This window comes from Scyliorhinus torazame, chromosome 6 (genome assembly GCF_047496885.1).
Source record: "Scyliorhinus torazame isolate Kashiwa2021f chromosome 6, sScyTor2.1, whole genome shotgun sequence".
Lineage (NCBI taxonomy): Eukaryota > Metazoa > Chordata > Chondrichthyes > Carcharhiniformes > Scyliorhinidae > Scyliorhinus > Scyliorhinus torazame.
In genome coordinates, this window is record NC_092712.1 from 135,414,276 (window position 1) to 135,431,915 (window position 17,640).

A 17,640-nucleotide genomic window follows, 5' to 3' on the forward strand; every position below is an offset into this window, starting at 1 on the left:
GCCCCATTAGCTTGCCCATCACTACCTCCTTAGTGATAACAATCGTCTCAAGGTCCTCACCTGTCATAGCCTCATTTCCATCAGTCACTGGCATGTTATTTGTGTCTTCCATTGTGAAGACCGACCCAAAAAACCTGTTCAGTTCCTCAGCCATTTCCTCATCTCCCATTATTAAATCTCCCTTCTCATCCTCCAAAGGACCAATATTTACCTTAGCCACTCTTTTTTTGTTTTATATATTTGTAGAAACTTTTACTATCTGTTTTTATATTCTGAGCAAGTTTACTCTCATAATCTATCTTACTCTTCTTTATAGCTTTTTTAGTAGCTTTCTGTTGCCCCCTAAAGATTTCCCAGTCCTCTAGTCTCCCACTAAGCTTTGCTACTTTGTATGCTTTTTCCTTCAATTTGATACTCTCCCTTATTTCCTTAGATATCCACGGTTGATTTTCCCTCTTTCTACCGTCCTTCCTTATTGTTGGTATAAACCTTTGCTGAGCACTGCGAAAAATCGCTTGGAAGGTTCTCCACTGTTCCTCAACTGTTTCACCATAAAGTCTTTGCTCCCTGTCTACCTTAGCTAGTTCTTCTCGCATCCCACTGTAATCTCCTTTGTTTAAGCACAAAACACTAGTGCTTGATTTTACCTTCTGACCCTCCATCTGTATATTAAATTCCACCATATTGTGATCGCTCTTTCCGAGAGGATCCCTAACTACGAGATCCTGAATCAATCCTGTTGCATTACACAGGACCAGATCTAGGACTGCTTGTTCCCTCATAGGTTCCATTACATACTGTTCTAGGAAACTATCGTGGATACATTCTATAAACTCCTCCTTCAAGGCTGCCTTGACCGACCTGGTTAAACCAATCAACATGTAGATTAAAATCCCCCATGATAACTGCTGTACCATTTCTACATGCATCAGTTATTTCTTTATTTATTGCCTGCCCCACCATAATGTTACTATTTGGTGGCCTATAGACTACTCCTATCAGTGACTTTTTCGCCTTACTATTCCTGGGGCAGGATTCTCCGCAATCGGCGCGATGTCCGCCGACCGGTGCAAAAAACGGCACGAATCAGTCCGGCATCACGCCGCCCCAAAGGTGCGGAATCCTCCGCATCTTGAGGGGCCGAGCCCTCACCTTCAGGGGCTAGGCACGCGCCGGACTGATTTCCGCCCCGCCAGCTGGCGGGAAAGGCCTTTGGTGCCCCATCAGCTGGCACGGAAATGCCTTTGCCGTGCGGCGCATGCGCGGGAGCGTCAGCAGCCGCTCACGGCATCCCCGCGCATGCGCAGTGGAGGGGGTCTCTCCCGCCTCCGCCATAGTGGAGACCATGGCGAAGACGGAAGGAAGAGTGCCCCCACGGCACAGGCCCGCCCGCGGATCGGTGGGTCCCGATCGCGGGCCAGGTCACCGTGGGGGCAACCCCCGGGGCCAGATCGCCCCGCGCGCCCCCCCCCCCCCCCCGGCCAGGACCCCAGAGCCCACCCGCGCTGCCTTGTCCTGCCGGTAAGAGAGGTGGTTTGATTCTCGCCGGTGGGACAGGCATTCCAGCAGCGGGACTTCGGCCCATTGCGGGCCGGAGAATCGCCGGGGGGGGAGGGGGCGCCAACCGGCGCGGCGCGATTCCCACCCCCGCCGAATATCTGTTGCCGAAGAATTCGGCAACCGGCGGGGGCGGAATTCACGCCAGCCCCCGGCGATTCTCCGACCCGGCGGGGGGGGGGGGTCGGAGAATCCCGCCCCTGATTTCCACCCAAATGGATTCAACCTTATCCTCCATAGCACCGATGTCGTCCCTTACTATTGCCCGGATGTCATCCTTAAATAACAGAGCTACACCACCTCCTTTACCATCCACTCTGTCCTTCCGAATAGTTTGATACCCTCGGATATTTAACTCCCAGTCGCGACCATCCTTTAACCATGTTTCAGTAATGGCCACTAAATCATCGTCATTCACGATGATTTGCGCCATCAACTCATTTACCTTATTCCGAATACTACGAGCATTCAGGTAAAGTACACATATGTTGGCTTTTTTACCTCTTCTGAATCTTAACACCTCGATCAGTAACCTCTCCTCAGTTATATTTCCTCTTAACTTTTCTCCTAATTTTCCATGTCGTTGAACCCATATCTTCATGTAACAACCTGCCGCGTCGCTTACCATTAATGTTTTTACTTCCCGTTTTATTCCTTTTAGTATTCCTGGTCCTATTCACTGAGCTCCCCTCAGTCACTGTACCTTGTACTGTCGCCCTTTTTGATTTTTGACTATGGCTTCTCTGCCTTACACTTTCCCCCCTTACTGCCTTTTGTTTCTGTCCCTGTTTTACTACCTTCCAACTTCCTGCATCGGTTCCCATCCCCTTGCCACATTAGTTTAAACTCTCCCCAACAGCTCTAGCAAACACCTCCCCTAAAGAAACTTATTCAAAAATTAGCAAATGCTTTCGAAAGAAACTAAAATCCTCTTCCTCGCTACTTCAAGGCAATCACTAATCCTTCAGTAACAAATCTGCTATCCACAATATAGGACTTTCGACAGAGAAACTTCATTTGGCAAGAACCAAGAAGCCAGAGATAATTGAATCCATATTCCCCCCACCCCAACGTGAGAGTTGTGAACAAACTTGGAGTTTGTGCTCCCTTATTTGAATGATTACAACGCCTCAGAACTATTTCCACTTCAGTTTTCCATCTGTTACACAATTCTGTGCTGCTTCTTACAACATACCCAATTTATTTGTAACAAATCTATTCAGAGGCAGCTTTTTAAAAAAAAAAATGTTTTCAGGGCTGGGCAATGCTGACAGTCACATCTATTCCTCTTCCCAGGTGGTCGTTAGTATTGTTAACTATCATGCTCCCTTTGTGTAGCTAATTATCTATGCTATTCTTCGATGCATTTGGGGATATATTTATTTTCTATAGCATCACATATCACATTTGAAAACGTCTCACTGTTCACCTTTCAGAGAATTAATTAATCTATTGATTTGGTAGCCGTCAAGACCTGAAGATCTCCGAAAAATTTCACAGCCTATGAAACGGACAGGACGGTGGAGTTGAGGGCAGGATGGGATCAGCCATGATCACATTGAGGGTGTTGGGCTCAGGAGGCTAAATCGCCCGCTCCTAGGTCATGGAGTCACATGTAGTCCAGGTAACGATGGCAGATTTCCTAAAGAACATTAGTGAACTAGATGGAGTTTTACGACAATCGACAATGGTTTCATGGTCATCATCCAATGGTTTCATTGGACGTTTAATTCCAGACATTTTTTTCTTTTTAAATTCAAATTTCACCATCTGCCATGGTGGGATTCAAGCACACATCCCCAGAGAATTACCCTGAGCCTCTGGATCACTAGTCCAGTGACAATACCACTACACCACCGCCTCCCCAAAGGACTGGAAAATTGCAAATGTCACACCACTATTGGGTTTTTGATGAGGCAACAGAGAGGGCAGTTGCTATGGTACGCTAGGATTTCCAAAAGGCATTTGATAAAATGTCACACAAGCTTGATAGCAGTTTAATGGCGACGCTGGGTAATCCCCAATTCCTTTTTGTAATTTGTTTGTGTGAACATGTGGTCTAATGTTTGGGGTCTGGCAGGGGGATGGGATCGTTGTTATTGATATGGGGATTTACATATTTGTTACTGATTGTTTGTTGTTGGTGGTGTAAATTTGGGAGAAAATGTGAAAAAGGAGAATAAAAAAATATTTTTTAAAAACAAGCTCGATAGCAGTTAAATCTATGGAACAAAGCTATTAAGTCTATGGAACAAAAGGGAAAGTGGCAGCATGGATACAAAGTTGGCTGAGTGACAGGAAACAAGTTTGGTTTTGGATTCCAGGGGCGAAATTCTCCGGAAATGGCGCGATGTCTGCCGACTGGCGCCCAAAACGGCGCAAATCAGACGGGCATCGCGCCGCCCCAAAGGTGCAGAATGCTCCGCATCTTTGGGGGCCGAGCCCCAACCTTGAGGGTCTAGGCCGGCGCCGGACGAATTTCTGCCCCGCCAGCTGGCGGAAAAGGCCTTTGGTGCCCCGCTAGCTGGTCCGGAAATGACATCTGACGGCATTCCCGCGCACGCGCAGTGGAGGGAGTCTCTTCCGCCTCCGCCATGGTGGAGGCCTCAATTTTTGACAATTTATATAAATGACTTGCTGAATTTGCCAACGACATAGATAGATCGGAAAGTAAATTGTGAAGAGGATGCAAGGAGGCTGCAAAGGGACATAGATAAGTTTTAAGTGAGCGGGCAAACATCCCGCAAACGGAGTATAATTTGGGCAAATGTGACTTGATCGAAACCTTTGAGATCCTACGGGGTATTGACATGGCAGAAGTTTAGAGGATATTTCCCAATTGAGAACTAGGGGTCATTTAAGATAGAGATGAGGAGAATGTTTTTTCTGAGGCGCAAGTCTCTGGAACTCTTCCGTAAAAGGCAGTGGAAGTAGAGTCTGAATATTTTTAAGGCGGAGCTAGATTCTTGATTAAAAAGAGGGTGAAAGGTTTTAGGGGATAGGCAGGAATGCGGCGTTGATGTTACAATCACATCAGCTATGATCTTATTGAATGACAGAACTGCAGATGGTGAAATTTAAATTCAACATCTGGAATTAAAAATCTTTAATGACCATTAAACCATTGTCAATTGTCATAAAAACCCACCTGGTTCACTAATGTCGTTTAGGGAAGGAAATCTGCTGCCCTTACCTGGTCTGGCCTACATGTGACCCCAGATCCACAGCAACTTGGTTGACTCTTAACTGCCCCTCAAAGGCAATTAGGGATGGGCAATAAATGCTGGCCCAAGCCTGCGATGCCCACGTCCCATGAACGAATAAAAAAAAAAAAAGGCTTGTGGGGCTGAGTGGCCTACTCCTAATTCATATGCTCATAAGTATCAAGGGATATGGGGATAGTGGGGGAAAATTGTACAAGAGGTAGATGACTGGCCATGATTTGTTTGAATGGCAGAGCAGGCTTGATGGGTTGAATGGCCTACTTCTGCTCCTATGTTCCCAAAGACTATAAAAAATACAAATCATATCCTTACCATCCATATTGATCTCCTGATAATCTTTTCTGGAATCATTGCTTTCTTCTTTGATGTCACTTCCATCTGTCTTCTCAGATTTGTTCTCTTGATCATCTTCATCATCATCCTCCTCTTCATCATTATCACTGTACTGGGTCAGAGCATTTACCAGCTCGACAAAGATCTCATCATTGATAAAACCACATTCTGCAATAGTGAAACAATCATGGATTGTAGGAGCCAAAGATTGCGAAACAAAATGGGCCCTCTAACCTATATTCCATTTAATGTGATCATGGCTTATCCTCTATCTCAATGCCATACTTCCTCTCTCCACACACTCCTAATGCCTTTGCTTAGAAATCTATTTTCTTCTTAAATATATTCAGTGACTTCACTGCCACAGCCTTGTGATAGAGAATTCCACAGGTTCGCCGAGGAGATTTCTCCTCGCTGATCATAAATAGCCTACCCCTTATCCTGAGACTGTGACACCCCCAGCAAGGGAAAAACACGAGATCCCATCTCATTCTTCTAAATTGCAGTGAATACATGGCATGCCTAGTCAACCCAATCTTTCCTCATACAACAATCCTGCCACCCCAGAAATCAGTCTAGTGAAGCTTTGTTGCACGCTCTCCATGCCAAGCATATCCTTTCTTAGATAAGGAGACAGAAACTGCTCATACTTCAGATGTAGGCGCACCAAGTCCTTGCACAACAGCAGTCCCATGCGTTCAAATCCTCTTGCAATATCAGTCAACATACCATTTGCCTTATTTTAACGGCTTGCTGCACGTACATGCTTGCTCTGTGACTGGTATACAAGGACACCCAGATCCCTTTGTACAATCAACATTTTCCAATCTATCACTATTTAAATAATACTCTGCCATTTTGTTTTTCCTACCAAAATGGATAACTTCACACTTACCCATGTTGCACTGCACCTGCCGTGTATTTGCCCATTGGCGACTTCCCTAAATCATCTTGAAGCCTCTTTACTTTCTCTTCACCACTCTCACTTCAGCCTAGCTTTTGTGTTGTCAGAAAACTTGGAAATATTACACTCAATATATTCTGAATAACTGGGGCCCCAAGCACTGTGGCACCCCACTAGTTACTATCTTCATCTTCCACTCTGAAAAAGACCCATTTATTCCTATTCTACTTCCTGCCTGTTAACCGATTCCCATTTCATGCCAGTATATTACCCACAATCCCATGTACTTAAATTTTGCACAAGTGGGACTTTTATCAAAAGCTTTCTGAAAATCCGAATACAACCACATCCACTGGTTCACCCTGATCAAAAACCATCAGTCAGTTTGTCAAACATGGTTTCCCTTTCATAAATCCATGTTGGCCTGGTCTAACCCATTGATATTTTCGAAGTGTCCCATTAGTACATCCTTTCCAATAGACGCTAGCATTTTTCCTGATGTTAGACCAACAGGTCTGTGACTCCGTTTCAATTTCACTAGATTAACTTTGGGAATCAGGAAAAACTAAACCCTCGATATGGAAATTATACATGGGCTTTAGGGCTCTCAAGTGTTCTCACATTTCATACTTTGGAAAACTTAAAAATCATGATAGAACTGACAAATTATGGATAGTCTTACCTCGGTCTCCATGCACCTTTCCATCATAGTTTTTGATGAGTTCTTCGATGAAAGTCCCATCTTGATCCAAGATTTCATCCCCCATGTAAGGAATGTTATGTAAAACAGTTTCATCTTCCACCTTAAATTAAAAAATTTCCTTACATCTCGTCATAAAGACAGAAACGGGCAAACATTTTGAGCTTATTTTTGTGCTCCTAAATAGTGTAGATTTTAAATTTGTGGACTATCGCAAGCGTGTTCATGCAACTTTATAATAAATGTCCAAATGCTTTTTTGAGGGGAGGAATGTTATGTTTGCAAAGTCAAGTTCAAAACAAGATTTTCAGCAATGCTAGCAAGGTCATAATTTATTCCGTAGAAAGTAAAAGACTCTCAATTGTCTATTTAATGTCGACACTGGTGCGCATGTTTCTTTTAGAAAAAGAGTTTGTCGTATTGTATTAGCTAAATTTTGTAAAGAATGTGCATGAAAAATATGTCACTTCATCCATTAATGAATGTAATATGAGCTGATCTGTATTAAAACATTAACTTTTGAATGCTGTTTTGAAAAAAAAAACTTGAGCAAAACTGAAATTGAATAACTATCCCTTTGTCCAAATAAAATATAAAAAACTTGCGATCCATGCATTACATTGATATATCACTGCGATTACACAAAAATTGAAAACAATTTTGCATATGCTTGAATCACGTACCATGAAATTTTGCTGAAGCGGAGACCAAGAATACATAACTGGGATTGAAGCCACTGCATTCAAAGTCTTCAAGGGAATGACCTGCTTTGGAAACTCTGGGAATCCGCTCTCAACAGCGCACTAGAAACGAACAAAAAAATAATTCAGATTGTAAAATTAATCCCACTTCTCTTTGCTTTCTTTATAGCCCTGCATAAGGCTTCAAATGCTTACCTATTAAAAGTTGCAATGATCTTAACAATTCCCTGTGACAAAACATTCCATGCTCCAACACTTGGCATAAACCAAATTCTTCTTTACTTGCAACCACTGTTCCCGCTAATTTTTTCCATCCAATGTCAGAATGAATTTTATGTTCACTAATTTAAAGGGAATGTACAAAATGTGCCACCAATAAAAATTGAAAACCTGCATGATAATAATCATCTTTTGTCACAAGTAGGCTTACATTAAAACTGGAATGAAGTTACTCTGAAAATCTCCTAGTCGGTACACGGAGGGAGAATTCAGTATGTCCAATTCGCCTAACAGCACGTCTTTCGGAACTTGTGGGAGAAAACTGGAGCACCCAGAGGAAACCCACGCAGACACAGGGATAGACAGGGACCCAAGCGGGAATCGAACCCGGGACCCTGGCGCTGTGAAGCAACAATGCTAACCACTGTGCTACCGTGCCGCCATATCTAAAATACATTAAGTTCTCAGAGATATGGAAGAAAAATATAAAAATGAGTGATTATTATCAAGGTGTACAGCTCAGGATGTTTATTTAATATGGAATTAAATAAAATCTGATAAGTGAGAGATTCCCTTGTATTTACTGAAATCTCTGGTTTTATTTATTTCTTTTTAGTGAACACACACTTGATCTGCGAGATGACTGGATCCAATTACTTTGAAATGGTGGCATTTCTGAAGACCATCTACTACCTGTCGCTTTCAAATTTGATATTTTAATCTTTCCTTTCTGATCCTGCAACCAAGTAATGGCGAGGTTCAAACTGCATAAATCCGCAACTTGTGCCCTTCGCAGTGAAAATTAACCCAAACATTGCTGATCGATCTGACTGTCTGCTGAAGAGTCTGGCATCCTATGTCATAGTGGGAGAGCTTTTCAATGCTCATTTCTGACTTTCTGTTAAATCCCAAATTCGCTTCACGCTTTAATCTCAAAACTAGTACCATGCTCATCATCGCAATGTTCTGTCACAATCACTATTTCCTGCTCAGAATTTCATAGCAGCCCCTACTCCCGACCTTCCTGCTTCTTATAAGCTGCCTATCCTGGTCCCCAGCAGCAACCTGCAAGCTACCCTCCTCTCTCTCCGAATATACTCGTCCTTTGACATTTTCTCTTGAAGACAGAAACATTTAGTTAACTCATTTGTGGTATTGAATGATGTCAGTAATTGTGATACAGACCGACATCATTGGGCCTATTTATCTGTGCCATTAAGAGTGAACTGTATGATGCAATGGAATTAAAATCAGCAACATCCTTCACAACCTAAACTCTTCTCATAACTAGTCTGAACAAGATTTGGGAGGGAATTACATTCAAATGTAATTTAATCAAAAAGAAATGAAAGGCCATGGGAGAAAGTGAAAACAAAAAAAGGGGTAAATATGAAGGAGAAAGTTCAGTCTAAAGCTGTTGAACTCAATGTTGATTTCAGAAGGCTGTATTGTGCCTAATTGGAAGTTGAGGCTTCACTGACGTATTGCAGCAAGCCAGCATTTATTGCCCCTTCGTAGTTGCCTTTGAACCGAGTGGTTTGCTAGACCATTTTAGAGGACCTTCAACCATATTGCTGTGGGTCTGTAGTCAGACCAGACTAAGTAAGGATAGATCTCCTTCCCTAAAAGGACATTAAGGAACCAAGTGACAATAGTTTCACGGTCACCATTATAGGCTTTTAATTCAAATTTCTTCCATGATGGGATTCAAACCCATTAGTCTGCGCCTCTTGATTACTAGTCCAGTGAGAATAATATTGTGTCACCACCTTCCCAGGCATGTAGTTTAGAAGGAACATAGCTCACAGCTTATTTATTACCAATATTCTGCATTTCTTTTTCCAAACTTCAAGTCTTCTTGGCGGGTAGACAGGAAAGTGTGTAGAGTTTATGTCACAATCAGATCAGCCATGATTTAATCAAATGGCAGAGAATGGCCTACTCTTAATTCGTATGTTTGTTTCATCATGCTGCCTTAATCCACTAAATTATTTTTCAATTTATCTGTCTGACAAGTTTTCAAAGACTTGGTATCGAGCCAGTGGCGTTAAGTTTGACCCAATAACATTTATGAATGAGTCAGTGGTTATTGGGTTTAATAGCTGGAAATTGCTTACAAGATGCAATCAGCTACTGAGCCAGTTGGCCAAGTTAACTTGAGGACAGCATCCAAAGCATTAAATAGCACCCCTGCCCAGCCGTAACCAATCAAATCTACTCATTATCTCTACAATTCACTAGGAAGCATTTAATAATAGCCAAGGAATTTTAATATTTTATCTCACTGTAACAGGGGAAAACCCACCCTTCACCTGCCATAAATCCTGAGCAACATAAATTTGAGAAATCAGCAAACGTAGACAGTGGAATGCACTTTATGCTTCAAATTTGTGACATGTGATTTAATTATGTTTCCATGTCTAACCTTCCAGAAACTCAGTTTAGCACCAAACTCGTTGGCTATTCTGGTTATGCACAATTTAAATGCATACATATTAAGTTAAGTTTTGGACCACTCAGTTTAATGATTTGTAGCAACAAGGATTGATTTAGTTTCCTGAATATATGCTGCAGGGAATTCTGGATTAGAATAGGGGCTACCAAAGACAAGAACGCAGTTACCATGTAATAATACGACAGTTGGATAAATGGAAAAGGAAAACAGATTCGCTGAATTAGGAACAGACATAAATTTATGTGATAAAATGCTCATGGACACATCATAGTAAAACATTTGACATTAATGTCAATTTAATGAGTAGAAGGGAATGCTCCATAACACTTTGCAAATGTTGATTGAGGGGTAAGTATTGGCAAAGACATCAATGTTAACTCAATGCTCTTCAAGATAGTGCTGTGGGATCTTTTACATTTACATGAAAAGGTGTAAAAGTTTAACATCTCACGTGAAAGACACAGCTTTAAAACTGTATTTTCCCCCATATGGATGAAGTGTCCAGCATCAACTGATCTTAAGGTTACATTTTCAAGCTTATTCTTGGTTTTAATAAGTTGCTACGGAAGACTGGATTTAACATGCATGTCTATCAGATACCCCTTTAACACTAGACCATACTAGATTCAAGAACAAAGTACGGCACAGTGATAGTCAGAGCACAATACTTAGCGGGCGATTTTGAGCCTACGCACTCCATCCGTGAGAAACTTGACGTGGGCTCAAAATCCGGAGAGAAGAGAAAAACCTTGATTCTCTCCAACGTGTTTGGGATTTTAAATTTTCATCCGCTCTCCAGTGGAGCAGTGCGAATTGCACTGCAGGAGCCGGGAACCTAATATTTAATATGTCATGTCATTAGTGAGCACTCTCTTCAGAACTTCCACACTCATGGAATATTCACTAAGTGCTGCTGTGAATCACACCAGTGTCATTTACAACAGGTCTACAAAAGCGTGAACTTGGCGGCCTCACATTGGAGGCAAGCGCTCAAGCAGCCATGGTTCTCCAGGCTTTTCACTGCTCAAGGTGCATTGGAGACAACGTGGGCACGCAACCCGGGGATTCAGTCACTCAATCACGGGTCGGGGAGGGGTCGCTATCAGGGCTTACGTTCCATTCACTTTGGGAACGCCCCTTGCTTTAAGGCGGTCTGAAGGTAGACAAGGGGGTCTGAAGGTAGACATCGCTTCCCTGTGGTGTTCCGTAGTTGGGCTTGTGGCAAAATCATCGCTGAGGGAGTGCCCATCCTTAGTGTGAGCAAAGAGGTGAATACGGACAGTGAGCACTGGGAGGTCATGTGTGAGGTCCCATGAGAGGCCAGACTGGGGTTCTCAGGAATGGGTTGCATCCCTGCCTCATGAGGAATGAAGATCCTTTCATTTGGGGAAGCACAACTGAATTGAGTAAACCACCACACTCAATTCCACTTTCTAGAACGTTTGTCTCTCAGGAATTGCAAGGCTGTGAAATAGAATGAGGGTGCCCTCTACATATGTGCTTGTCATGCTAATTGCAAGCTTCATTCTAATCACTTCTCTGACACAAGAGGCATTCAATTACTTGATATGCAATTTCATTGACAAGTCAATTGTGCCAATGAAATATGCAGAGCTCAATTTCATTGCCACTGATTGGAAGTTCCAAGCAGCCGCTGCTCAGGAATCCATACCTCCACTTTCAGGTAGCTGGCGGAGAGACAGCTGCGGCTGCTGGAGTGACCAGGATCGGATGGCTGAGGGGTAGGCTGGGTGACACCACACGAGTTGGCCATCACGCAGCAATGGATGTACAATTTGCAGCCAATGCCACCCATGACCTCAAATCAGCAGTGCTCAGTGCCGTTGGGTCTCATGGTCTTGAGGCAGCAAAAGTGTACGGTGAACTTCCTTCTGAGCTTAGACCTGTTCAAACGAAATTTCAAAGTGGCCCTAAACTCAACCACCCCCTCCCCCTCGGGACCCGGAGATCCACAGCTCGAACCGTCTTGCAGAAATGCCCTCTTGGGTCCTTTTGTATGGTACAGAGGGATTTCCAATATGGGCTGCTGCTGCACACATTTCATTTCCTTGCCCTCACCAGTCTACGTGGGAGTCTTGCCCCTCAACACAGGGACCTGGAGTGGAGGGTGTTGCACGCAGCAATCCCAATATAACCACAGGCTGCATCAGTTAACAGATCACAGGAGGCCTGCCTTTTTTTGCGGTGTTGAGGAGTTAAGTGCATCATGTGTATCTAAGTTGCGTTAGACTGCAGCCCATTAGGTTATTTGAAAAACTTTGCTACATTTTCATTTGCACTTCAGCCCCACACTCCTGATCGACAGGCACCTGGTGCAGAGAGAGGCAGGAAAGGAGGAGGACCTTCACATGAACCTGACCAAACTGGTCGCAAATAGGTCCAGACAGCAGGCAACGCCCAACCCGACTGTCTGCCCCTCTCTACCATAGCTACTTCGCAGCCAGGTCTTCTGCGCCCAGTGTATTGACCCTTTTAATCATCTTTTAGTTTGGTGTTTTAAGTTTCACTTTCACCTTCTTAGCTTGCATGCCCCAGGTGTAAGGTGCGATGGACCACGCCCACATGGCTCTACGCTCTCCATGGCATCATGCAGCTCAATCTATGAATCGTAAGGGATTCAGATCATCTGTGACCACACAATGCAAATCATACTTCCCGGGAAGCGTCCATAGAACATAGAAAATACAGCACAGAACAGGCCCTTCGGCCCACGATGTTATGCCGAACTTTTGTCCTAGATTAAGAACAAATTAATCTACACCCCAGTATTCTACCGTAATCCATGTACCTATCCAATAGCCGCTTGAAGGTCCCTAATGTTTCCGACTCAACTACTTCCACAGGCAGTGCATTCCATGCCCCCACTACTCTCTGGGTAAAGAACCTACCTGACATCCCCCCTATATCTTCCACCATTCACCTTAAATTTATGTGAGTTACATATTGGGGCAGTTGCAGACCCCAAACTTGTTTGAGGGAAGGGCATCGTCTAGAGGATGGCTCTTCGTGGACAAAGAGGTGGCTGATGAAAAATTGAGGCAGACTCTTTAATCAGTTTGGGAGGTGGGAGAGACATGGCACTGCGACTCTCACACTGTACAGGGATGAAGTGCCGAATGTGCTGGTACATTCATGGAGCATGGTGCCATGAAGTGACAGGGAGGAGGATTTGCGGATGAACAAAGTGCTATTTATTTACATGTTCTTTTTTTTTTTTAATTTAAAAGAGTGGTAACTAATCTGAACTAGTACTTCTGCTCATCCAACCGTTTCTTACACTTCTTAACCCTCACCATTCGTCTAGGTCTTTCCCCAGGATCCACAACGGAGGTTGAGGCAGTCTGCTGTCTTCCACGTCGCTCAAGTTGACTTTGGCAGACATCCCCTGTGGGGTCTGGACGCAGCGAATCCGTTTGTATTTTTGGGCAGCACAGGTGCAGGGATATTCGTTACCCTCCTCGGTGTGCGCGACTGTGTGTGTTGCTCACTTCCTCTTCCCTTCGAGTGCCTGGAGATCCCAGTGCTCCTCCAGGGGAAAGAAAGGCAGCTGGAGTGAGATCCAGATGCCCTATCATCCTCCGGCACGCACACTTGTGGATTCCCACCAGTTCCTGCACCATGCTTTTGATGCCCTCAGCTGTGGATAGCATCAGCTGAGTCACGGAGTGGACATCCCACACCATGGTATGCAAATCCTGCACCAAGGTCTCTACTGCGAATGCTACCCTTGCACTGTCCTTGTTGGATTGTACACATGGCACCTTCTCTTCGGTCAGAATGCGTTGAACTCCTTCACTTGGCCTCGCTGTCGAGATGATGGATGCTTTTATCCCTTCCTGATGCTCGCGACTCTGCCTTTGCAGTTCCATCAGCTCGGTTCGACCGGACCCAAGGGTGCGTCATTGGCCAGGGGCTCAGCTGTGTCCATAGCTCTGGCATCACTCAAGAGTTCCAATTTCTGCCTCTATAATAACAATCTTTATCATCACAAGTAGGCTTACTTCATTGCAATGAAGTAACTGTGAAAAGCCCCTAGTCGGCACATTCTGGCACCTGTTCGGGTACACGGAGGGAGAATTCAGAACGCCCAAATGACCTAACAGCACGTCTTTTGTGACTTGTGGGAGGAAACCGGAGCACCCGGAGGAAACCCACGGAGAATGTGCAGACTCCACACAGACAGTGACCCAAGCCGGGAATCAAATCTGGGACCCTCGCACTGTAAAGCAATAGTGCTACCCACTGTGCTACCCTGCCGCCTGCCTGCTGTGGATCATCACCAGTGAGTGATCCAGAAGCCTGTTTACTACTTAATCCCATTGAGGTGAGCAGCTGCACTGGTGGAGGGTGCAGGTGACAGCTGTAATACATCTTCTCTGGTGATGTCCAAGAACACCCCCAAGGCTGTTCGGGTCAGTGGTTTCCAGGGGCCGTGAGGATGGTATGGGCTGCTCTCTTTTGATTGCACAGGGAGATGGCATTAGTACATCACAGGGGATAAATGATGTGAGATTTCAGGAGTGACTGTTTGCCCTCAAGGTTCTCACTTTTGCTCACTGCCCCTGTGGAATCCATGATATACTGTTTCTTAGCAAGGGACATGAGTTAGTATGAAATCCATAATATCCTGGAGAAACGAAGGACATAAGTTAGAAAGGAATCCATAATAAACTGGTTCTTAGTGAATGACGCAAGTCTGTGGAGACAGAATGGTGGAAGTAGCCATAGCAAGGAAATGAAATATGAAAATCGCTTATTGTCACAAGTAGGCTTCAAATGAAGTTACTGTGAAAAGCCCCTAGTCGCCACATTCTGGCACCTGTTCGGGGAGGCTGGTACGTTACAGGCTGGTATGGTAAGGGTGTGCTTTTCTGTAAACTGCCCTAACCTCCAAGTCAGGAGGGGAGGTAAGTCTGCAAAAGAAGGATTAAAAGTGCTAGTGTTTCTATTGGTCCATTTGCACGGTTTTCTATTGGCTAGAGTTACTGTCCTTTCATTGGTCTAAACTGAAAGGTTTCCTCCTACAGTCCAAAGATGTGCAGGTTTGGTGGATTGGCCATGATAAATTGCCCTTAGTGTCCAAAATTGCCCTTAGTGTTGGATGGGGTTGCTGGGTTATAGGGATAGGGTGGAGGTGTTGACCTTGGGTAGGGTGCTCTTTCCAAGAGCCGGTGGAGACGCAATGGGCTGAATGGCCTCCTTCTGCACTGTAAATTCTATGATATCTTAACTGTGGTATTATTGGTGTATGTGACATGCAAATGAAGGATTAGAATGCAACTACAAATTCTATTGGTTAATCAAGCTATAAATGTTTCTGTTTACGAGAATAATTTAAAGCAATGCAGTGAATCCCACTGGTTTGCTCTCCGTGTACACATGTCAATAAAGATTGATCAAAGAGTGCTCCCATGTCTGCCTTGAAGTATGATGTGGAGATGCCGGCGTTGGACTGGGGTGAGCACAGTATGAAGTCTTCCAACACCAGGTTAAAGTCCAACAGGTTTGTTTCGAACACTAGCTTTCGGAGCGCTGCTCCTTCCTCAGGTGAATGAAGAGGTATGTTCCAGAAACATATACATATACAAATTCAAAGATGCAAGACAATGCTTAGAATGTGAGCATTTACAGGTAATTAAGTCTTTACAGATCCAGAGATAGGGGTAACCCCAGGTTAAAGAGGTGTGAATTGGCTCAAGCCAGGACAGTTGGTAGAATTTTGCAAGCCCAGGCCAGATAGTGGGGGATGAATGTAATGCAACATGAATCCCAGGTCCCAGTTGAGGCCGCACTCATGTGTGCGAAACTTGGCTATAAGTTTCTGCTCGGCGATTCTGCGTTGTCGTGCGTCCCGAAGGCCGCCGTGGAGAACGTTTACCCGGAGATCAGAGGCTGAATGCCCTTGACTGTTGAAGTGTTCCCCGACTGGAAAGGAACATTCCTGCCTGGTGAATGCCGCGCGATGTCCGTTCATTCGTTGTCGCAGCGTCTGCATGGTCTCGCCAATGTACCACGCTTCGGGACATCCTTTCCTGCAGCCTACCCAGCCTTCAGAACAACGATGACGACACCACACAATCCTGTCATGGCAATCTCTGCAAGACGGGCCAGCTCATCGACATGGATACCACCATTACACGCGAGAACACCACCCACCAGGTACGCGGTACATACTTGCAACTTGGCCAACGTTGTCTACCTCATACGCTGCAGGAAAGGATGTCCAGAATTGTCGTACATTGGCAAGACCATGCAGACGCTGCGACAACGGATGAACGGACATCGCGCGACAATCACCAGGCAGGAATGTTCCCTTCCAGTCGGGGAACACTTCAGCAGTCAAGGGCATTCAGCCTCTGCTCTGATCCTCCGGGTAAGCGGTCGCCAAGGCACCCTTCAGGACGCACGACAACGCAGAATCGCCGAGCAGAAACCTATAGCCAAGTTCCGCACACGAGTGCGGCCTTAACCGGGACCTGAGATTCATGTTGCATTACATTCATCCCCCACCATCTGGCCTGGGCTTGCAAAATCGTACCAATTGTCCTGGCTTGAGACAATTCACACCTCTTTAACCTGGGGTTACCCCTATCTCTGGATCTGTAAAGACTTAATTACCTGCAAATGCTCACATTCTAAGCATTGTCTTGCATCTTTGAATTTGTCTATATATATGTTTCTGGAACATACCTCTTCATTCACCTGAGGAAGGAGCAGTGCTCCGAAAGCTAGTGTTTGAAACAAACCTGTTGGACTTTAACCTGGTGTTGGAAGACTTCTTACTGTGCCTTGAAGTACTTTGACACCCCCACTTTGCCTTCAGCACAGGCGTGGTCCTGCTCCTCCCAGCCAGCTCAAGGGCTCTTTTCTCATGGGGAGGAGGAGGAGGAGGGGGGAATGGTGCAGAACACCCGCATGACTCCAGGTGGCTGTGCCCTCTCGCGTCTGTTGTGATCGATTTTGACTTGCAGGAATACAAGTGGGGAAAATGTAGGTGGGCGTCCTGCAAGTCTGTCGGATGGTTGAGAAGTGGGACTGGAGTGAGAGCAGGGATGTGAGGAGCAGAGTTGAGGAAGGCGAGGGGGAGAGATAGAATTGGCAAAGAGGGCCTCAAGACAGGTGGTCAACTCATGAAGTGGCTGGGTGAGCGATCACCTTGATGATGTAAAAGGGTGGGTGAGTGGGGTGTATTGAGAGTCTGCAGGGGGCAGACTAGCTTTGGCCAAGTGAAGATCATTCTCTCTTTTTTTTTTAAAAATATAATGGCACCACTGCCCCATCCTCTTCTGCAGCGAGTTGGCACTTACCCTCCCACACCGAAGTGGTCACCTTGCTGATGCGGATACAGAAGGTCCCACCTCTACTGTACAACCAACCAGGAGTCTGGTCAGGGCTCTCTCTGAGAAATAGTGCTGGATTCCTGGCAGCTATTCCCCCGGTTGAATCTGGAACAAGTGATGGGGAGGCGTTTATATGGCGCTCCCCAGTGAATACGTTTCCCCAGGACAGGCAAATCAGTGGCATGC

At 45.0% G+C, this 17,640-nt stretch overlaps 1 protein-coding gene across 1 annotated transcript in view; it reads right to left on the reverse strand.

The window, feature by feature from the left end:
* Positions 1-17,640, reverse strand: part of ezh2 (enhancer of zeste 2 polycomb repressive complex 2 subunit) — an 89,861-nt gene that overhangs the window by 58,306 nt on the left and 13,915 nt on the right. Inside the window, exons 3-5 of the mRNA XM_072508823.1 lie at positions 7,402-7,521; positions 6,701-6,821; positions 5,094-5,282 (exon numbers count right to left, since the gene is read on the reverse strand). Coding sequence (XP_072364924.1) covers positions 5,094-5,282; positions 6,701-6,821; positions 7,402-7,521 — 430 coding nt within the window. The remainder of the gene's footprint in view (positions 1-5,093; positions 5,283-6,700; positions 6,822-7,401; positions 7,522-17,640) is intronic.